Source organism: Corythoichthys intestinalis, chromosome 10 (genome assembly GCF_030265065.1).
Source record: "Corythoichthys intestinalis isolate RoL2023-P3 chromosome 10, ASM3026506v1, whole genome shotgun sequence".
NCBI lineage: Eukaryota > Metazoa > Chordata > Actinopteri > Syngnathiformes > Syngnathidae > Corythoichthys > Corythoichthys intestinalis.
In genome coordinates this window covers 14,153,576-14,176,243 of record NC_080404.1, presented here as the reverse complement: position 1 = coordinate 14,176,243, position 22,668 = coordinate 14,153,576, and the positions used below count along the sequence as shown (strand labels likewise).

The 22,668-nt window shown below is 39.7% G+C and overlaps 2 protein-coding genes across 3 annotated transcripts in view; one reads left to right on the top strand and one right to left on the bottom strand.

Annotated features, from left to right (window-relative positions):
* The first annotated feature begins 940 nt into the window (after nucleotides 1-940).
* Nucleotides 941-8,748, top strand: gtf2a1l (general transcription factor IIA, 1-like). 2 transcript variants are annotated; one of them, XM_057847298.1, is made up of 10 exons: nucleotides 941-1,096; nucleotides 1,494-1,595; nucleotides 1,667-1,790; nucleotides 1,912-1,970; nucleotides 2,162-2,255; nucleotides 7,019-7,242; nucleotides 7,354-7,512; nucleotides 7,665-7,904; nucleotides 8,125-8,214; nucleotides 8,303-8,748. In XM_057847298.1, the coding sequence occupies exons 1-10, from the start codon at nucleotides 1,073-1,075 to the stop codon at nucleotides 8,408-8,410; spliced, it is 1,224 nt and encodes a 407-aa protein (XP_057703281.1). In that variant the 5' UTR covers nucleotides 941-1,072; the 3' UTR covers nucleotides 8,411-8,748. The 2 variants fall into 2 exon arrangements, with proteins under 2 accessions (XP_057703281.1, XP_057703280.1); XM_057847297.1 differs by having other exon boundaries at nucleotides 942-1,096; nucleotides 7,019-7,512; nucleotides 8,303-8,746.
* Nucleotides 8,749-12,156: 3,408 nt separating this feature from the next.
* LOC130922515 (lutropin-choriogonadotropic hormone receptor-like) overlaps nucleotides 12,157-22,668 on the bottom strand; it is a 31,575-nt gene continuing 21,063 nt past the window's right edge. The window contains exons 9-11 of the mRNA XM_057847296.1: nucleotides 18,430-18,618; nucleotides 18,170-18,217; nucleotides 12,157-18,106 (exon numbers count right to left, since the gene is read on the bottom strand). Coding sequence (XP_057703279.1) covers nucleotides 17,044-18,106; nucleotides 18,170-18,217; nucleotides 18,430-18,618 — 1,300 coding nt within the window. The 3' untranslated portion in view covers nucleotides 12,157-17,043. The remainder of the gene's footprint in view (nucleotides 18,107-18,169; nucleotides 18,218-18,429; nucleotides 18,619-22,668) is intronic.

The following is a 22,668-nucleotide window of genomic DNA, read 5'->3' as shown; positions in this document are numbered from 1 at the left end:
AGTTTTGATACTTGATTACAAGCTTAAAAAAAATAAAAGTTCTTCCTTAACTTCTTTCTTTCCTCTTTTAGAGAAAGGTTTGGTGCTAACTACTGTAAGTACTGACAATCATTTGGGGTGAGAAGTTTGAAGTATGCAGTGCAACAAAATCTGATTAATATACAAAATATGGACGTATGGGTTGGATTGAATGTATGGGTTTCACAGTACACTGTGACGGAATGGTGGGCCAAAATATGGGCCCCTTTGCATTATTTTGCTTAGGGCCCCAAAATGGCCTGGGGCGGCCCTGGCGCCAGTTGAATGTCAATGGGCTGTAAAGGAAGTTTTTGGTAAAAAAATCACAACCACACAGGTTTTTCTGCCATTGAAAATGAATGGGAATTTTGGACGTACGTGGCTTTCAATGGCATCGACATACATTAGCCTCAGTTGAATGTCAATGGGCTGTAATGGTAAGCAGTCAAGAATCACAACCACATGTTTTCCTGCCATTGAAATGAACAGGAACTGTTTGACATTAGAAATGAATGGAATGACGTTCATAGCCGTCAATGGCATCCCATTAGAAATGAATGAGCAATTTTTTGTGAATTTTGGGGGAGCTGTAAGTTTTTGGCAAATTCTGTATACAGTATATTCTTTTACAGTATGTTACTTACTGTCCTAGAATTTTTTATGTGAAAAGTATGTGATTTGGTCAAAAATTGTAGGACAAGATACATCTTTGGAAAAAAAAAGTGTTTACAGGCGAACGGAAAATTTTGGAGGGGTGGGTCATTTGAAAAATTCCCTGCGTCACGCGAAAATACGGTTGGTCAAACGGTTTGGGCTGTGTGGTGCGCCAAAGAAACGCCATTCAAAAAAAAAATAAATAAATAAAGAAAGAAAGAAAAAAAAAGAATTTTACTATCTCTAAGACAAGAACTAAAATTGGAGAGGATCTTTATGAGAGGCCCAAAGCCAATTGCAATTTCTCTGTGGAGGCTGATTACTATCACCTGTGAAAGAGAGTGGACCATATTAGTTCGGATAGAAGTGTTCTGTGTCTGCTATTTGTTTGCTTTCAATCATGCTGACCAGCGGCGTGGTAGTGGTAAGACCTCTATGCCCCCAGAAAATTCAGACTTTAAAACAAAAACTCAATTTCTTCATGCTAATTCAGAACAGCAATAATGCTTTTCAGCCATTTTTATAACTTGTTGTTTGCAGACACACTTTTACTGTATTATACATATCTTAACAAGAATATTTGGAGTTGAGATTTCATTATTATCATTGGAAAAATGTATTTTGAGCCCTGTGCTTAACCAAGTTCATTATTTAAGATGATGATAGGCAGGTTTTTGCGGTCAAGTGTCACATTTTTATTTAAAAAAAAAAAAAAGAGGTTAAAAAGCTATGTTATGTGTAGTTGAAGAATATTTAAAAGGAAAAAAATTGGCTAAATTTTGTTAAATGTAGAGTTAAGATTTTTTTGTAAATGATTACAGGCCAAATTCTATTTGTCAATAATTGATGATGTCATTGAGAATACAAGGGAGCTGTTCTTGGATGAGGGCCTTGAAGACTGCATCCTGGATGATTTACGGAATGTGAGTTTTTAATATTCTAATATTTGATTCGAGCTGTCTCCAACAAGCATGCCACACCTTGTTCCGTGCAGCTTTGGGAGACAAAAGTGATGGCGTCAAAAGCTATGGACGACTTCAGGATGAACAATGACGACTCTCCCAACTTTGTGCTGCAGCTTCCAGCGAACTATAGCAGCACTGAAACGGAACTCCCAGGTAATTATTTCAAGACTTGTTTTTTTTTTTTTTTGTGGTTGTAATCAAAATATACCTGATGATGCCAACCGGGTACACTGTATCATAAACTGTGAGTTTTTGTTGTTGTTCTGATTCACAGCTTCGATAGAAAGCCCCGGAAGAGAATATTCACAGAATATTCACAATTTTCCTGTTAAGGCAAGTATGTTCATTATGCAAACGGATATTATACTGTATGTTACCAATCAAGTTTATCAAAGCTTCAATCTCTACAACAGATATAATCGGTTATGTAATGTTCACAAAGATTTTCTTACTGGCAAAACGGCTCATGAATATACTAGCATGGTCCCCTGCTTACATTATATTTACTGTTCTAAATGTTGCAGAACAATTCTGAGACCGTTACTACATTCTCACTTCCTGCTGGCCTATCTTACCCTGTGCAGATACCCGCTGGAGTCACTCTACAAACGGCTTCTGGTACGAATATGAATAGCGATGTGCACATGTTTTAAATGTACCTTAAAAGGCCGTGACCCTGAGGCGGCCCCCCGCACAGCATTTCCACTTGTCTGCAGGACTATCACACGTCTGATGGGATTCACGCATGACTGAGTGCCATTAGACACACTCAAGTAGAGAAACTATCAGTAGCATTGAATAGGATGTCATTATACTGTATTCACATAATGCTGAATACTGGGTTTACACCTCAGATTGCTGATTTGTGTACGCTCAGCCTCACCTAATCACATCTTTCTGATACCCCACACACTTTTTTTTTTTTTTTCCTCCTCCTCTGTCATCAGGACCCGTACATGGTGTCAACCGGAAATATACAATTGGCTAACAATGGCACTACTATATTCATAGTTTGTGTAGGCGTTGAATGTATTTCATGTTGGCTGTTCTTCTCTTCTACCTCCCTGTCCTTTTCCATTTTCTTTTCTATCCCCCATAACCCCATGCTGCTCGCTGCTTTCTCCTGATAAACGAAACCCCACGAATAATCATCACAATTGGAGTATACTCCCATCTGATACATTAAAATTGTTCAAACCAATAGGACACTCATTCCCACTGTCCGTGTCAAGCAGCTGAACAGGACAGGTTTAAAGGGATCCACGGATAGAAAGACTTTTAGTTCTTAAACGATAAACGTTATTATGAGCTAAAATAATTTGATATTAAAACCCCTCAATGTTTTTGGTTTTATACAATTTGTAAAATTAGTTTAACTTAGAGGTCGTCATTGTTGTTGACGTCACAGGGACACTTTAGTGACAAACATGTCATCTGTTCAACCCTTTCCATTTGAACCTGAGAGGAACATTAATGAGCATGCCAGCACTGTCGATATTTCACAAAATGAGCAGCAAAAGCAAAATGAACAGGAAAGACGAGATGAGAGTAGGACAAAACCGATGTTCTGCCAAAATGTGCTACACCGGCGAAACGTCCTACAAGAGGCAAATTTGACATCCAAAGTACTACCATGCGCTTTCAGCTTGTTTTGTTTAGATGCATAGAGGCAGAACATTCTAAAGAAGCCTTCAGAAAATACTCAAACATATTAATATTAAATAAGGGTGGTTTAAATACGTTATGTGACTAATGTGGTCAACAGATCAACAATCTGCTTTAAAGCTACCACAAGAAAACACAATGCTTAAGAATGAGAGGGAAACGCATGCAAAAAGCATTTTGCGGCAATGAAAAGGTAATAAAAGACTCAATCAAAACACAGTAAGTAGTCGCCGTTTTTAACCGATGTGTGCATGTGTTGGAAATCTCGCCGCGTGAAAGGAATAGCGTACTGCACGTAACACGTCACCTTTGCTCATTAATTTTTCATGACGTTAGCAACTGTTGCTAGGGGGGTCAAACTTGCGTTTACCCCTCATGCTAGATGCATGTAAATAGTGTACAAACGAGGTATTTACTGAGCTAAACCTACCAATTCTATCTGAAAATGATGTCCCTGGTGCCAAATTCACTGGTAAAGATGTGGAACAACATACAAATGTTTGGTTAAAGAGATGGCTTGAGCGTCCAGGGCTTAAAAAGACTGGGGGGAAAAAGAGCTGACCTGATCCAGAGGTCGCTTTTTTTATCGACACCTTTTTCTTGTTTGCGTTGCCTTACGCCACTTACAGTGACATTCTCCTGTTTCAACAAGCTTTCCTTTACCGACATATGCCCTGTCTGTCTTATGTTATATCATCTGGTTGTATTCTCTGACTTTTCTTGGGGGTAATTTATATTGCTATTTTTGTGTAGCGATCACAAATGCTACTCTGTGACAGCCAACAAACACTTTTATTTTTTTCATTAACAAATCTTAATTCTATTAATTTACACTTCCCCCTTACTAATGTTGTTTCTTTACAACAGAAAAGGTAATACGACTGGCATTCAGATACCATTTTATTCAAGTCATTCAGTGTCAGACAGAAGCAGCGCGTCAAAACGCAATGCTAAAAAATAAATGAAGATATCAAAATGGCTTACCTCTTCGTGGCAGGCTGTAGCCGGCAATGGATCAGCATTGTCATCTCTAGGACGATGGCCCCCCAAAAAATGTTTTTGGCCTCGGGAAACGTATGAAGAAAACATCCTTCGTATGTCATAATGTCTAGAGTAGTTTCTACAAGTTCCATAGCAGCAGTGTTTACTCAGCATGTTCTTTTTTGAAAGATTACCACCAGAAAACAAGCAGTACTAGCATGGGTTGTAGGTGAGCTCGCTTCTGTGTTGACCCCCTTCCGGTTTATGGTGGTGACGTCACGCAGCCTTGTGGTCTGAAAATAGCATTCGTGCGGTACGCTATTGCAGAACACTGGCAGTGTTCATCTAGTGACAAACTACGTCATCACCCCGAGTGTCCGTTGAGCGCATAAAACATTGCGCCCTCGGTGGGTTAAAACATTTACTAAATACGATTGATTTTTTAATCCATGGCAATATTTTATGTTTCCAATAACATATTTTAGTAAAAGAGAACTGTCGTTTATTAGAGCCTACAAGTCTTTAATTCTGAGGTACCCTTTAAAAATAAAATAAATAATTGCATCTTGAAAATATGACTTGGAATATTTTACTTATACTGTACCTTGAAATACCGATGCTTATTTTTTTGTTTACATTTTATGAATGTCCTAACCCTTCTGTTTGTTTCAGGGCAAAAGTTTGCCAACTTTGTAATGTTTGTATGAAGACAAGTAAAATGACAATAGAACACTAAATATTATTATTATTATTTCCACTTGTGTCTTGTATAGTGCAATGCAAAGTTGCATTGAACTGTGAGATTCAGATACAGTGCCTTGCAAAAGTATTCGGCCCCCTTGAATCTTGCAACCTTTCGCCACATTTCAGGCTTCAAACATAAAGATATGAAATTTCATTTTTTTGTCAAGAATCAACAAGTGCGACACAATCGTGAAGTGGAACAACATTTATTGGATAATTTAAACTTTTTTAACAAATAAAAAACTGAAAAGTGGGGCGTGCAATATTATTCGGCCCCTTTACTTTCAGTGCAGCAAACTCACTCCAGAAGTTCAGTGAGGATCTCTGAATGATCCAATGTTGTCCTAAATAACCGATGATGATAAATAGAATCCACCTGTGTGTAATCAAGTCTCCGTATAAATGCACCTGCTCTGTGATAGTCTCAGGGTTCTGTTTAAAGTGCAGAGAGCATTATGAAAACCAAGGAACACACCAGGCAGGTCCGAGATACTGTTGTGGAGAAGTTTAAAGCCGGATTTGGACACAAAAAGATTTCCCAAGCTTTAAACATCTCAAGGAGCACTGTGCAAGCCATCATATTGAAATGGAAGGAGCATCAGACCACTGCAAATCTACCAAGACCCGGCCGTCCTTCCAAACTTTCTTCTCAAACAAGGAGAAAACTGATCGGAGATGCAGCCAAGAGGCCCATGATCACTCTGGATGAACTGCAGAGATCTACAGCTGAGGTGGGAGAGTCTGTCCATAGGACAACAATCAGTCGTACACTGCACAAATCTGGCCTTTATGGAAGAGTGGCAAGAAGAAAGCCATTTCTCAAAGATATCCATAAAAAGTCTGGTTTAAAGTTTGCCACAAGCCACCTGGGAGACACACCAAACATGTGGAAGAAGGTGCTCTGGTCAGATGAAAGCAAAATTCAACTTTTTGGCCACAATGCAAAACGATATGTTTGGCGTAAAAGCAACACAGCTCATCACCCTGAACACACCAGCCCCACTGTCAAACATGGTGGTGGCAGCATCATGGTTTGGGCCTGCTTTTCTTCAGCAGGGACAGGGAAGATGGTTAAAATTGACGGGAAGATGGATGCAGCCAAATACAGGAACATTCTGGAAGAAAACCTGTTGGTATCTGCACAAGACCTGAGACTGGGACGGAGATTCATCTTCCAACAGGACAATGATCCAAAACATAAAGCCAAATCTACAATGTAATGGTTAAAAAATAAACGTGTCCAGGTGTTAGAATGGCCAAGTCAAAGTCCAGACCTGAATCCAATCGAGAATCTGTGGAAAGAGCTGAAGACTGCTGTTCACAAACACTCTCCATCCAACCTCACTGAGCTCGAGCTGTTTTGCAAGGAAGAATGGGCAAGAATGTCAGTCTCTCGATGTGCAAAACTGATAGAAACATACCCCAAGCGACTTGCAGCTGTAATTGGAGCAAAAGGTGGCGCTACAAAGTATTAACGCAAGGGGGCCGAATAATATTGCATGCCCCAATTTCCGGTTTTTTATTTGTTAAAAAAGTTTAAATTATCCAATAAATTTTGTTCCACTTCACGATTGTGTCCCACTTGTTGTTGATTCTTGACAAAAAATTAAAATTTTATATCTTTGTTTGAAGCCTGAAATGTGGCGAAAGGTTGCAAGGTTCAAGGGGGCCGAATACTTTTGCAAGGCACTGTATCATTATAGCTTTTTCATAGAGTATAAAATTTGTATGTGTATATACAGTATCTGAGATGGGATGTAACAATATTTGCTTACTGTTCAATATTGTAACGGTATTAAGCTTACTGCACAATAATAAGTTCAAAAAGGGTTCATTCCTGTCTTATGGGACAAATTAAAAAAAAAAAAAAAAAAAAAAAAATCCAAACAAATCGTATGACAGCCAGCGACCTGTAATAGATTGTGTTATGTTCCACTGAACTCTTTGGTCTGACTGTTCTGAAAACACTCTCTCCATTTTGTTACCCAAAGGTCAACTTTACAAGGTCAACGTTCCTGTTGTAGTCACTCAGGCCCCAGCAGGTCAGCAAACATTATCCCAACCGGCACAGAAGGCAACTGAGCAAAGAGAACCTCCTGATCCTCTGCTGGTTTCAGTCCAACCCAATGAAACACTACCTCAAGAGGTTTTGCCACCAAATGATGTTATTTTACATTCTCAGCAAGACCCTACACCAAAGTCCCCACAAACTGAGGTAGCACCCGCTACTCATCTATCATCTGTATTGACTGCCAACGAGTTAAATCCTTGTCCAGTGGACTTTGGTGCCAGAACCTTAGGTGTCAGTCAATTGTTCGACTTCCAGACCGGCAGCGAAGAGGCTTTGACGGAAACCCCTCAATTTAAGAGCAGCGATATCGACGACATCCTTAAAGAAGTCATTGCAGAGGAGCGAGAAAAAGCAGCAAGGGCAAGAAACTTGGCTCACAACAAATCTTACGACCGGCCTGAAGCCATACTTGGGGTAATTCTAAATGGCAATTCAGCTTAGATTGCAGGTCACTAAAACCACTGTTAACAATTTTATTCATTACCAAGCAGGAACACTGGCAGACCTTTAGATTCATGTTTGTAAATACATGTATCACCACACTAATCATAACTTTTGCCTACAAGTTGGAACTGGACTACAACTACAATGAACTGTCAGATATCATCCAGCTGGATGGTACGGTGGACAGTTCAGATCTGGAAGAGGAAGACGTCATGCCACTACAGGAGAATGACTTCCTAGGTATGATCAACGCAGAGGCTCTTAGGGCATTGCAGGAAGAAGGGGTGAGCAGTGATGGAAATAGCACTTCCTCCACTAGTGACAGCGACGGAGTTGATGAACTTAAAAATATAGATGATGAGGTATGGGTTCCTTTTTGCTATGTGTTGTGGCAGTAAAATTAGTTAAAAACACCCATTGTTGGCAATAGACGCCAATCTATTTTGACTAGGTGGGGCTGGCGGCAATCATTCTGTCAGCCATCCCAGTCAAAATGGATTAGACATCTTTTGCTGTCAATGGCAGAATATGAAGACTGTTCAATAAATTGTTGAATTGAAACTCTCGCTTTCTTTTCAACAGGATCCGTTAAATTCAGGTGATGATGTATTTGAACAAGATGTCACAGACCTGTTCGATTCAGAGACTGTCATAGTTTGCCAATATGACAAAGTAAGTACAGGTACATGGCATGTCAGCCAATGAAATTCTGACCTGTGATTGGTATCGTAATGCTTTTGTCCTCTTTACGGGGTTGCAGATTCACCGCAGTAAGAATCGCTGGAAGTTCCACTTGAAAGATGGAGTCATGTGTTATGGTGGAAGGGATTATGTGTTCTCTAAAGCTGTTGGGGAAGTAGAATGGTAATGTTTTGCTTTTCATTTTGTTTAGCGTTTATCCTCTCTCAGCTGACTTTGGGTGAACCTGAGCTGGTTGCCAGACAATCGCTGAGGCTGCTATAATGATGGAAGATGAAACAATATGAACAGAGGGCGGTGCCAAATTAGATATTTTCTCATCATTGTGTTAGCACTTTGGTTTAATGCCAGTCATGTTGCCAATCCTTGTTTGATTGTTTTTTTCTAATTCCTGTCGGCAGCATGCAATAAACCTTAAAATTGCTGGTTAGTATTAAGATGGGTCTCGATTTCTACACTCACGAACACAAATATTCGGTACACCCATAGTCGGAATTTGACTTTTGTGGGAAGGAGGGCAAAGCATGTAGATGACCCTGGAACGCAGTGTCAAAAAAAAAAAAAACAACAACATCTACACTGCTAAAAAAATAAATAAATAAATAAAGGGAACACTAAAGTAACACGTTGTAGACCCAAATGAATGAATGAAACATTTGTATTAAATGCTCTCTTTTCGTACTTAAGTGCTAACAACAAAATCAAATGAAAATTATCCATGAAAATCAAATTTATCAACCCATGGAGGTCGGATTTTTCAGTTATACTGATCCAACTTTGATGTAATGTCCTTTAAACAAGTCAAAATGAGGCTCAGTAGTGTGTGTGTGGCCTCTCTACAACGCCTGGGCATGCTGCTGATGAGGTGGTGGATGTTCTCCTGAGGGATCTCCCCCCAGATCTGGACCAGTGCATCACTGAACTCCTGGACAGTCTGATGAGCAACCTAGCAGCCAGTAGGAGATTCCAGGAGACTGGTAGTTACTCAGGAGTGCATGACAGGGCTGAAGAAGGTCCTCAGCAGGATGGGTATCCACTCCTTTGTTCAAGGAGGAACAGGATGTGCACTGCCAGAGCCATACAAAATTAGCTCCAGCAGGTCACTGGTGTGAATGTCTCTGACCAAACAATCAGAAACTGGCTCGATGAGGATGACCTGAGTGCTTCACATCCTGTACTGAGTCCTGTGCTCACTGCCAATCACAATAGAGCTCAATACAGCCCCTTCAATCTCCCCCTATGGGTACACCTGAATAGACCAAATAAAATGGTCTTAAATGATAATATATTATACAGCTTTGTGTGGGGAGATTTTTGTCCATTAACCAACACAGAGAAACATTTTACTATCACAGAAATATTTTTAATATGGTCATGCATATGGCATGTTAACCACACATCATAAATACTGTATGCACCACTTTTTATGACCGTCTGTAATATTGTTTGTTAATGCAACAAACACTACATGCTGCTTATTAGAGTTGGATGTAGCAGGTGTACTGATGCACACTGTTGACGCTGAGACAGTAAATGGTTGATGATAAGACTGTGTCATGGCTTGCTGACTTAAAAATAATTCCTTTGTCAGCCTCCACAGTAAACATTTTTTAAAGAATAATGAACCGCTCCGTTCTTGTGGAATAAAAACATTTTAATGATGAATTTCATGAATTCTAAACACAACAACCCACTTAGTTCCATCCTGGAAATGAGCTACTGACAATGATAGATGTCCATCAATTAAAATGGGAGAACTGGCTATGAATGGTCATGTTTCAGAGCCATTGACGGTGCTAGACATCCAATCTATTTTGACTTGGCCTGCCAGCCCTCCGGGTCAAAATGGAGTATGTAATTTTAATTTTTTGGCTGCCATTTACAACGCTAGACATCCAATCTATTTTGACTTGGCCTGCCAGTCCTCCCAGTCAAAATGGAGTGGATGTCTAGCGTTGTAAATGGCAGCCAAAAATTAAAATACATATAACAGATTTAAAAATCACAGAAGATCCATACAAACATACTGGTAATAAAACAAAAAATTATTCAGTGATCCCTCACTACTTCGCGCCCTCAGTCCATCGCGGATTTGTTTTCAATAATAAAAAAAAAAAATCCAGATGAGCTGTACCGAGCCGATTACGTAGTCTCTCGCTACCTCCTTCTCCCTGCTCTTTGTTGGTCAGGCAGTGAGTGCACTGGAGTTGCTTATTAAAGTTAACAAGGATTGATAGACGTTGATGTTTGATCTTGCCAGAAAAGCGAACTTCAAAACGTCGCATTCATCAATCATCGTTTAACTTGTTCAATGCTTGCTGTGGCAACTCATTGTGTGTAAGTGTGCAGCTTGAGCGGATTTGAGTGGACTCACTCAATTAAGCATTTAATAAAGCCAAACATTTTTCTGCTTTATTCTTGTTTAAAAATGGTTCGGTGGGACCGTAACATGTTTAAAACTTTGAAAGATAATTATTACATTTGAAGTGCTTAAAAACCATTTAAGAAATGGTTTTCAAGCACTTCAGATATAATAAAAAGACATGCATAAAAGATACGTAAAAGTATACTATTTTTTTTTTAATCATACTTTGGGGGTGGGGGGGAAAGTGAAACGTCATAAATATATCTTTCCAATGCTAAATCTGAATAAATACATTGAACACACACACACAAAAAAAAAAAAAAAAAAATGGGGGGGGGTGCTACTTCGCAGTTTTTCCACTTATCGTGGTGAGTTCTGCTCCCCATTAACCGCGAAAATCGAGAGATCACTGTAGCAGTTAACAAAGACATCAATTTCTACCCCTTTTTGGGAGGAAAATAAATACTGAAAACAAGTTTGTTATTTTTGGACCGGCCCTCCAATACAGTAATGATTTTTCTTCTGGCGCAGGTCTGGTCTTAGGGTTTACGTTGTTATAATGATTACAATATCCCTGCACAAATACTGTACATGCTGAAACATCTGTCCATTCATCCATTTTCTCTACCGCTCATCCTCTTGGGTTATGGTTTTGCTAGTTCAGGGCTCTGCAGGTCTGGTCTTCGAGAGCCGCTATCCAGCTTGTTTCCCATGTCTCCCCCCCCTTTAACACACGTGAATCAAATGATCAGCTCATCAGCAAGCGCTGCAGGAGCCTGATAACGATTCTGATTATTTGATTCATGTATGTTAAAGGAGGGAGAAATGAAAAACAAGCTGGATAGCGGCTCTCGAAGACCAGACTTGCAGAGCCCTGAGCTAGTGTCTAACTCAGTTGAGTGACTGAGAGGTGATTGCAGGGGCAAAACACACGGGAGGTGATGGCGAAAGTCATCGCCATTGAGCTGAAAGCCATCACACGTGGCGCGATACAACTGCAGCGGCAAGTAACAGCGACATGCATCGCTCTCTGGCTGTGCGTCATCACTCGTCTCTGGCATTTAAACATTTTTGGTATCTTCTGAGCACCAATAACCTTTATGTCCCGGAAATCATGCTGAGAGGTATCATAAAGTATCACTGGTCGTACGTACGTACGTACGTACGTATACTGCTAAAATGACACACACCTCCATGTTTTTTTTTTTTTTAATTTAAATATGACAAGCAATGTTATACAATCATTGAAACTTGTAAAAAACAGCAAACGTACAAAAGAATAAATATCCATGTTGTTTTTTAACCCCCCCTTGTTGACTGTCATTACCCTATCGTGACGGCGAACTGGATCGCGACCGACTGCTACTGCGCATGCACATGCGCAAACTGACGCCATTTTCTCTTGAGCGATGATGACAGATCTATACTGTGTATATATACAGTGGGGAGAACAAGTATTTGATACACTGCCAATGGGAAAACTAATTGGCAGTGTATCAAATACTTGTTCTCCCCACTGTGTATGTATGTATATATATATATATATTTTTTTTTTTGGAAGGGGGGGGTGGTTACTTTTTTTAAAACATACAATTATTATGCCATCAATAGAAGTAAACATAATGCCCTAAAAAGTTAAAACCTTTTCAATGTACATGTGTAGAACATAAACTACTGTATACTAGTGATGGGTCCGTGAAACCTCATGAAGCGTGTCGACACAGTGACACATTGTGTTGACACAGTGTGGATACTGTGTCATTGAATACTGACACCTGCTGGACATAAAAAATCCCTACAGGCAACCCATTTGACAGACTGACACTGAATTGATGACATAGCATGTAAAATCAAATCATTTAAGTCTTTGCATTCATATTGCATTAGTCCATATCTTTACATTATGTGAACATATATTATAATGTGAAAATGTAAGTAATAATGAATGGGTGAATAAGGAATGCCTGTGGACTTTTTGTTCTGATAAAATTTTATTCAAAAACAGTTTTTTTTTCTCTAAATTTAGTTGTTGTTGTTTTTTTTTTTAACAAGCCTGCTGTGGACAACACACTCGCATGGAACCAACAATGCCAGCATGCACAAGAATTTCCAGTTGAAAGAGGTTTGGATAAGATATCCATTGGCTCCTCCAGTATCGAAGAAAATCGGCATTGCGTGCCATGTTCGGCTCAGCCATGCATCGTTGCACTTTTGCAATTTCATCTACAGTTGCACTGCCTCCTTGACTCCCCACTTTGTCATCTAAGTGCTACCATAGCCCATCAGAAAGAAATTGAAGTGGACAAAAAAATAAATTATAGCTTAATTACAGATTTCTAATAAATTACCAAAAAAGTGACTGTGTGAAAGTAAAGGAATGGTTCTATACCTGTGTTTATTTGGGGATTATCAGAAACTTCAATCTCATGCTTGGCCAGTAATGCTTCAGCATTGAGGAGGTGGCAACTGTTTTTATATGACAGGTTAGTCATATACAAAGTACAAATGCGACATTTCACCTGCAAAAAAATAACTTTTGATAGTAAAATCAAAACTTTTTGGGATCACGTAACGACCCGATAATCGCGTTCTGACCAGGATTCGAACCCGCACGCACGATGTGTCGGGGAAGAATGGCGTATGCTCTGACCACTATGCTAGCGGATCAAACGCTGTTGCGTAGGGTAAAGACAAGGGACGGCAACCGACGGACCCGCGTGCACCCGTCACACTAATAAACTAAGCTTTACCTTAAAATTAATTGTATTTTGAGTGAATGATGACAAGTGCGTTTTCCCTGTCTTACGTCCATTTCCACAGCAGGTAGACAACGAGGAAGTAACCGTGAGATGTGGATTGTTTCAGCAACTCCATCGCATTGACAGACGCGCTTCCTTTTGAACCAGTTTGCCGCGTCATGACTGTGTCGACACAGTTCAATGAGTTCATGCATCGGTCACGTGATTTTCTTGTAGCGATACGCGCACCGACGCAGGGGTTGCTCCATGAGCTCGGCGCGCGCGCCGGCGCATTAGTATCACTAGACCCATCACTACTGTATACTCACATATGCAAATATCGGACTCTGAAGCCCTCGTTCATTTTTACAATAACACTTTCTTACATATATCTTATCAAAGACTAACTAAAGAGGCTAGTTAAGCTATAGATATCTTGAAAATGTATGTTATGGCAAAGTCTGACGTTAAAAGTTTTTAACAGCGTGAATGGTCTATGACAGGTTTAATTGGGGTGAGGCTGGAGGACGACAATCTTGATTAATAGCGGATTGCAAGCAACTTTCAGGTGCATACTGCCATCTAGTGAACAAGAATATGCAGCGCCCATGCACCCTTACAATCAATACATAAATTTAATGTCAATAATTTAAGTGCAGTTTAGTCTTTATCTCCCTTCATCCCAAGTAAACCCTTCAGAGACCATTATCCCACAAACACCAAAGAAAAATTTATATTTATTGTTTAATCTATCACATGAATATATCTCGCATCATCCTGCGAGAGAAAATGGTGTCAGTTCGCGCATGCACAGCAGCATTCTGTCGTGATCCTGTAGCCATTTACGATTGGGTAGTGACATTGACAAAGTGTGGTGTGTGAGAAAAGTCTGACTGCAGCCTCACCCACACTACAAACGATGCCTCATCCAAACTACGCCCGTCAAAACCACGCCTGCTGTTGGTACGATGGCGCAAATTAACCGTTACAGTTGTTAAAATTGCTCCCATTTTTGCATTAGTTCCCTTCTGTCTACTTTCGACATGTGAAAGTTTTAAAACTGTTTCATCTTTTAAAGATCAATTCAAGATTTTGCCGATTCAGGAGTATTTTAGATAAAAAGTTACTTAGGTTAGCCAGGAAGGTTCACTACAACTGAGCCTTTCTGAGAAGTCGACTGCTTTAAAATGGCGGCTGTTTACCAACGCTGGATGTAGTACTAACGGCAGTCTGGGTACCGCGTATGGTATCCCATTCATATATTACTGATGTGTTCTAAGTTTTAAGTTTTGCGTTGTTACCTCCAATGTTCCCTCGAAGCTGCACGCGTGCGCAATCGCGCACTGCTGGCACCTACTCTGCGCACAAGAAATTCTATGCTGGACACAAAAAAAAAAATCTACAGAAACGTATTAAATGCGTTGTAACTCGGTGAGTGACAGGTGTCCATCAAATGATACGATAAGATTCATTTCCGCTACGCAGCCAATCATAGCATTGACATTGCTTGTGTATTGCAGCCTACACGCGCGGTGTAGGTTAGCAAGCTATCAACAGTGCGTAAGAGCAGCGGAGTTGAGAGACGCAAAGGCCAACCCCTTAACATGGCGAAATGAACGGCCAGCGACACATCCACTCACCAAGCCAAAGTAAAAAAGAAATGCGGTTCACATAAGATGGAGTGGCTGTCGGAGCATGTGCAAATAGACAAACAAGCAGTGAAACTGTGTGATATTTGCCACGAAGCCAAAGTACCAAGTGAGTTTTCAGAGGGAAAAATGCGGACTGAATGGAAGTTGGACTACCTCAAGTGTCATATTCAGCAGAAAAGTCATTTGAAAGCTGTTGAAAGTTACAAAGACTCAAGATGGGACAGGCGATTGGTACATTAGTATTGCGGGAGAATGCAAAAAGACCGACAGAAGAGAAACGAGCTGTCCCACAAAACAAAATCTGACCCAGAGCAAGTTGAAGTTCTCATTGACGATATTTTACTAGCCATTGAAATGAATGCGTCAGTGGTGTCAGTTCAACAAATCCGCAATCACATGGCAAAGTATGTGAGTATACCAGAAAGCTGGCCAAGTAAAAACTATGCCTTTGAATTTGTAAACTCAATAAATGAGATGGTGGAGAACGAGACTATGTGCAGTGTTAAAAATGCACCCTGGCATACACAGATAGTAGATGAGAGCACTGACATATCAGTACACCAAATGCTAGTCCTATATATTAAGATATGAAAAATAAGGTACAATTTAAGTCAGATTGGTGTGTATTCTAGTGACATTTATAAAGATATTTTATTTATAGATATTAATCATTAAATGCTCTGAATACTAGACAATTTACGGGCAGTAGAAATGCTAATAGCCGTGAAAAGGCGTGATACTGGTGTGTGGCCGCCATGTACCGTATTTTACAGACTATAAATCGCAGTTTTTTTTCATAGTTTGGCAGATGGTGCGTCTTATACTCTGGAGCGACTTATACTGTATGTGAACTTATTCACACATTATTATATCATTGTTGCTAGTTAGCATGTTCTTTATGCTATAGTTATCTGAATAACTCTAAATAGCTATGTTACATTTACATACAAGGCATGTTCTCAGTTCGTTGTTCATGAGTCATGTAATGTTAGCATACCGTACACTTATTCAGCCTGTTGTTCTCTATTGTATTTTTATTCTAAATTGCCTTTCAAAATGACATGTCTGTTCTTGGTCGTGGATTCTACCAAATAAATTTCCCCCAAAAATGTGACTTATACGCTGGTGCAACATATATGTTTTTACCTTTTAATTGCGCATTTTTTGGCTGGTGCGATTTATATTCCCAAAAATACGGTACACATCTGATGTTGCTCACCGTGGGCCGCAGTGTGCTCAGAGAGCAGGTGTGTTTGCTCAGACACATAAAAAATTAGAGGGAACATTGGTTACCTCCTCTATCACCTTAAAAAAAAATAAAAGTGAAATGTTGGTTTTGTTCCTAGAGGGCGCTACACACATTTACACATTTAAAAAAAAAAAAAAATTTTTTTTTTTTTTTTTTACATTTTATCAAAGTTTTCACCAGTGTTCACCTGGCTGTTGAGTTTGGTGAGTTTTGAAGCATTCTGAGGGGGTCGAAATAGTGCTCAAAGCGTCGGCAGGACAAATAATGACTGCTAGGGGGCGCTACATAGTGTATTTGGAATTTGTCTACACGATAACAAAGATTGCACCTGTCTTGACCTGCCTGCCGATTTTGGTGCATTTTGAAGCATTCTATGGGGGCCAAATTGAGCTCAAAGGGGCTGTGGAACAAAGAATAACTATATTCATAATAATAAAACCGAGGAACCACAATAGGTTACCTAAAAAAAAACATTGTCACCTACATGTCCATACTGTTCAGTTATGGATGTGTTTCTAAGTCAAATAAAATGAAATAAACTTTTATTTGTTTAGACCAAATCACAACAACAGTTATCTCAATGAGAAAACAAAACATGTTTTAAGGTGCAGTAGCCCTACGCTGGATTTCGACCTACCCGAGCAATGTAGCATTTTTTTTTTTTTTTTTGCCCCATTGAAAATGAATAGGACATCTAGCGCTGTCAATGGCACTGAAAGATGAGCAGACACAGCCAGTCTTTCCAGTTTCAATTAATTGGATGTCTGTTGTTGTTAATGACAGGCATTGAGTTCAAAGCTAAAGCGTGGTTTCGTGCTGAGCGTTGTTTGGAATCAGGTAGGAATGGAGCTGTAGGCATTTACCTATAAATGCCCTGACAGGACTTCCCCAATGTCGGAGCAGAAAGCGCACTTCTTTCCTAAAGCCACGAGTGAAGATGGTGTACAGGAAAGGGTTGCAGAGAGAGTTGATGGGATAAAAAATGGTGAGGAGGATCTTGGAGTGAGACACTGTGATGAGGGGCATGTGAAGTGTCGCGGAGATTGCGAAGAAAGAGATTGGAGCTATGCAAAGGAAGTCTGTGAAAATGAGCACCGCCATGCGCTTGGCGAGCTTTGCATCATTGTAGTGATTGGCAGGTAATGGCTTGCGGACACTCTGGTACATGCACACGTAGCAGAAACACACCCCCAGAAATGCTGCAACATTAAGCGAGAGCACGATCATCACGTATGCCTGAGAAGCCTGCGTGTCAATATCCATTGGGAGGCAGATGCTCACTTTGCCATAGCTGCTGACTCCCACTAGAGGAAGCAGGGCAACCAGCAGGGAAAAGACCCAACCAACAACCATGATGGCCACCACATGGTGCATGCTGAGTCTCTTGTTTAGATCTATAGCATTGATGATGGTGTACCAGCGTTCAAAGCTGATGACGGTGAGTGTGTAAACGGATAGCTCACTTGAGAACATTGTCAGGAAGCCCGACATATCGCATCCTGGTCCCGTCTGCCATTCGGTGGCGTGGTTGTAGTACTCATGGCGAGAGTGGTAGTCCATGCGAGCAATCAGCATCAGGTAAAACCCCATGCACAGGTCCGCCAGGGCAAGGTTACATATCAGAAATCGGGAGATGGTTAACTTGCGACTTGTAAAAAGCAGGATAACCAACACAGTGAGGTTGGCAACAATTGTAAAAAAGGCTATTATCCATGTCATGTTGCCCAAGATGGGACCCAGTAAATCTTCGCAAGGGTTAAAATCATCTGGCTTTGGTGTGCACTGGATGCCATCATTACTGGGACAAATGTGCTCCAGTTCTGGAAAGTTCTTGTAAAGCTCAGTGGCTCCACCAGCATTTCTGAAGAACAAAATATATTTGAGCTATTTAAAAAAGTTGAAATAATGCATTTTAGCAACTTACGTGTAGAGCAATTCACAAACTGATTGCGGATTCTTGAGTGCCTGTTGTCTGTAAATGTAAAAGCAGTTGATAAGTGAGGTTTTACTTATTTGTATGGTGTTCGGGTCTGTGGGACACATTTTTTTTTTCTTCTCCATTACTGAAACAATGTCTCAGAAGTCAGGACCCGAACGCCATCTGAACGTTAAGCAAATGATGGTTTAAAAGGATGAATATTTGCATTCTTATTTCATGGTCACGTGAAAGAAAATTTTATATACCTGTGTTTGCTGTGCCACATGTGGAAAGCGCAGCACTGGCTCTCATAGGTAAGCTCTGCCTCTCCAAGCTCAACCAGGCTATCTAGTGGAGGAAGGCGCTTAAGGGCAAAAGCAGATTTGGCTCTCAGGCGCTTTACCCTCTCCAAGCCTTTACGAGGAAGAGAGGTCAAAGCTGTGGACGATACATCCCTAAATCACAAACAAACATGTACGCCAAGAAAACAGGTTACCTTGACCTATAGGCACCCAATACGTCGATCACAAGCGACTGGTCTCAAAGACAAAAAAAAAAAAGCTTGGTAGTCCATCGATACTTCCTTGCTATTATACAGTGCTTGCCAAAAGTATTGGCACCCCTGCCATTCTGTCAGACAATGCTCAATTTCTCCAAGAAAATGATTGCAATTACAAATGCTTTGGTAGTAATATCTTCATTTATTTTGCTTGCAATGAAAAAACACAAAAGAGAAGGGAAAAAAATTAAATCATCATTTCACACAAAACTCCACAAATGGGCCGGACAAAAGTATTGGCACCCTCAGCCTAATACCTGGTAGCACAACCTTTAGACAAAATAACTGCGAACAACTGCTTCCGGAATCCATCAATGAGTTTCTTACAATGCTCTGCTGGAATTTTAGACCATTATTCTTTGGCCAACTGCTCCAGGTCCCTGAGATTTGAAGGGTGCCTTCTCCAAACTGCCATTTTCAGATCTCTCCACAGGTGTTCGATGGGATTCAGGTCTGATCACTTTAGATGTCTCCAGTGCTTTCTCTCAAACCATTTTCTGATGCTTTTTGAAGTGTGTTTTGGGTCATTGTCCTGCTGGAAGACTCATTACCTCTGAGGGAGCTCCAGCTTACTCACACTGGGCCCTACATTATGCTGCAAAATTTGTTGGTAGTCTTCAGACTTCATAATCCCATACACAGGGTCAAGCAGTCCAGTCCCAGAGGCAGCAAAATAACCCCAAAACATCAGGGAACCTTTGCCATGTTTGACTCATGGGACCGTGTTCTTTTTCCTGTTGATGCCTTTTCCCAAAAAGCTGTACTTCTGTCTCATCTGACTTCTCAGATAAATTTTGGCAAACTCAGCCTGGATTTTGTATGTCTCTGGGTCAGAAGTGGGTCTTCCTGGGTATCCTACCATAGAGTCCCATTTCATTCAGATGCCGACGGATGGCACGGGTTGACACTGTTGCACCCTCGGACTGCAGGACAGCTTGAACTTTTTGGATGTTAGCCGAGGTTCTTTATCCACCATCCGCACAATCTTTGGTTAAAATCTCTCATCAATTTTTCTATTCCGTCCGCATCTATGGATGTTAGCCACAGTTAGCCATGGGCTTTACAGTTATTGATGACACTGCGCACGGTAGACCCAGGAATAATCAGGTCTTTGGAGATGGACTTGTAGCTTTGAGATCGCCCATGCTTCATCACAATTTTGCTTCGCAAGTCCTCAGACAGTTCTTTGGTCTTCTCTCTTTTCTCCATGCGGTACACACAAGGACACAGGTTGAGTCAGCTTTAATCCATTTTAACTGGCTGCAAAAAGATTTAGTGATTTCCACCACCTGTTTTGTGCCACAGGCAAGTAACAGGTGCTGTTATTTACACAAATTAGAGAAGCATTACAGGATTTTACAAAAGGTGCCATTACTTTTGTCCGGCCCATTTATGGAATTTTGTGTAAAATGATAATGATTTATTTATTTTTTCCATTCTCTTTTGTGTTTTTTCATTGCAAGCAAAAAAAAAAAAAAAAAAGAAGATTTTGCGACCAAAGTATTTGTAACTGCAGTCATTCTGAGAAATTGAGCGTTATCTGATAGAATTGCAGGGGTGCCAATACTTTTGGCCAGCAGTATGTATACATATATATACATATATATATATGGCAGAAAACAGGTGACTTGAAGTTCCGCTCTGAGACCCCTAATTTGGCCAAATTTCAAAATTGTCCTATATGCATGTGTGATACATCATTGGAAAGCTTAACATCTCAAGTTTCTGGGGGAAGAAAAATTTGAAACAGGAGGGCATTTAAAAAAAAAAAATAAAAGTTTTTTAAACAGCAAAACCCTATCTGGAGGTGAGAGCACGTGAGAGCAGAATTACAGACGGCATGACTTTAACGAGATATTACTGTGTACTTATCTAGTTTTGATCCAAAAAATCCATGTCGCGTGTATCACTGAGTGTCAAGGCACAGTTGTGAATGGCCACAGCTGGATTTTTTTGGGAATTTTATGGGTTAAACATGGTAATATAACAAGGGTCGCGATGCAGAAATCACAGACATCAAGGAGTGGTCGAGATTTTTTTTTTTTATATATTTACCCTTTTAAACATTTTTTTTCTTCAATTTTTCTTTGTTTGGATCGATTATTTATAATCTAACATCAGAGAAAATGCGACAGTAACAAAAAAAAAAAAACAATTAAGCTATAGTTATGAGGAAGATATCCGTGACTTTTTTACAACGCCATTTTTTTCATTGTGACATAATTTGTTTAAAAGTTTAAAATATGGGAGTAAATAATTTTTTAAAGTGTTTTTTTTTTTTTTTTTTAAACGAAATATGAGACATCAATTAATGATTCCAAGCTAAAAACGACAGATATTTTGAATAATAAATATAATTAATTACCTTTGTTTTATGGCTGGGTTGAAACAAAAGCAGTTGGGCGACGTCTGTAAACGGGGTTTTCAGGGTAAAACGGACAAATTGAAAATAGTTCGAGGGCTTAATGTGCCATGAATCTGCTATGGTAGCATATACGTAGACATATTGTTCTATCCAACGCAACAGTTGTTTTGGCTCAAAATACACCAGTTTCTTTTAAATAGGAGTGCAAGAGGAGAAACTGCTTTTTCAGTCTTGTCTTTGTTTTCTGCCATATATATATATATATATATATATATATATATATATATATGTGTGTGTGTGTATATTTTGGAATGACAAACAGTTTAGAAAAAAAAAAAAAAATCGCAAAAAAACAATGGTTGACCCACAAAATACAGCGCATGAAGTATACTTAACCCAACCCAACAACCAAAACACAGTATTTGCTAAGAATGTTGCATTTATTAATGCTGTCAAACCAGTCGAAAGTGAAAAACAATAAATAGAGAATATTAGTTTAACATCACAAACATTAATAAAATATTGTAGAAATCATAAACCGTAAAAGATTCCACTTGTGACTAGTTGGCTCAGATGTATCGATCTTACAGGGGCACCGGTTAGAGAGCACAGGAGATGAATTCAAATACTTTTTTGGGCTCATGTGCTGGTGTTCATACATGTACACAATTCTAGTATCTGGTGAAGAGCATATAGTCAACATTCTTCCTCTTAATGTATTTGGCTTATTAAACATTAAGCCACATAATTTAAACTATCAACCTACTATAGAGAACATTTGAATGCTATCTCCCTTCAAAGTAGTACATTCACTGCTCACATGAATTATTTTGATATGATATCAGCTGTAGCCGATTAAAAACAAGCTAACAACTACGAAATTACGAGCGTAAACAATAAAAAAAGATGGATACAAAAACACATTTAACACAACTACTCCAGCTAGCATTGTGAGGAATGTTGGCGATCTATGAGCAGCGCCTTTAATTCTCTCTACAAGGCATACTCACATCATCATTGAAGGAGCCGACATAAGAACGGGGAAAGGCAGAACCGGGAAACGCACGAGTAATTTCCTAAATAAAAATGCTGCCCCAAATAGAAAGTAAATTAATTGAACGTCTAAACTATTAAATCACTTAAATCACAGAAAGAATACATATACAGTGGGGCAAATAAGTATTTAGTCAACCACTAATTGTGCAAGTTCTCCCACTTGAAAATATTAGAGAGGCCTGTAATTGTCAACATGGGTAAACCTCAACCATGAGAGACAGAATGTGGAAAAACCCCCAGAAAATAACATTGTTTGATTTTTTTAAAGAATTTACTTGCAAATCACGGTGGAAAATAAGTATTTGGTCAATACCAAAAGTTATTCCCGATACTTTGTTATGTACCCTTTGTTGGCAATAACGGAGACCAAACGTTTTCTGTAACTCTTCACAAGCTTTTCACACACTGTTGCTGGTATTTTGGCCCATTCCTCCATGCAGATCTCCTCTAGAGCAATAATCTTTTGGGGCTGTCGTTGGGCAAACCGGACTTTCAACTCCCTCCACATATTTTCTATGGGGTTGA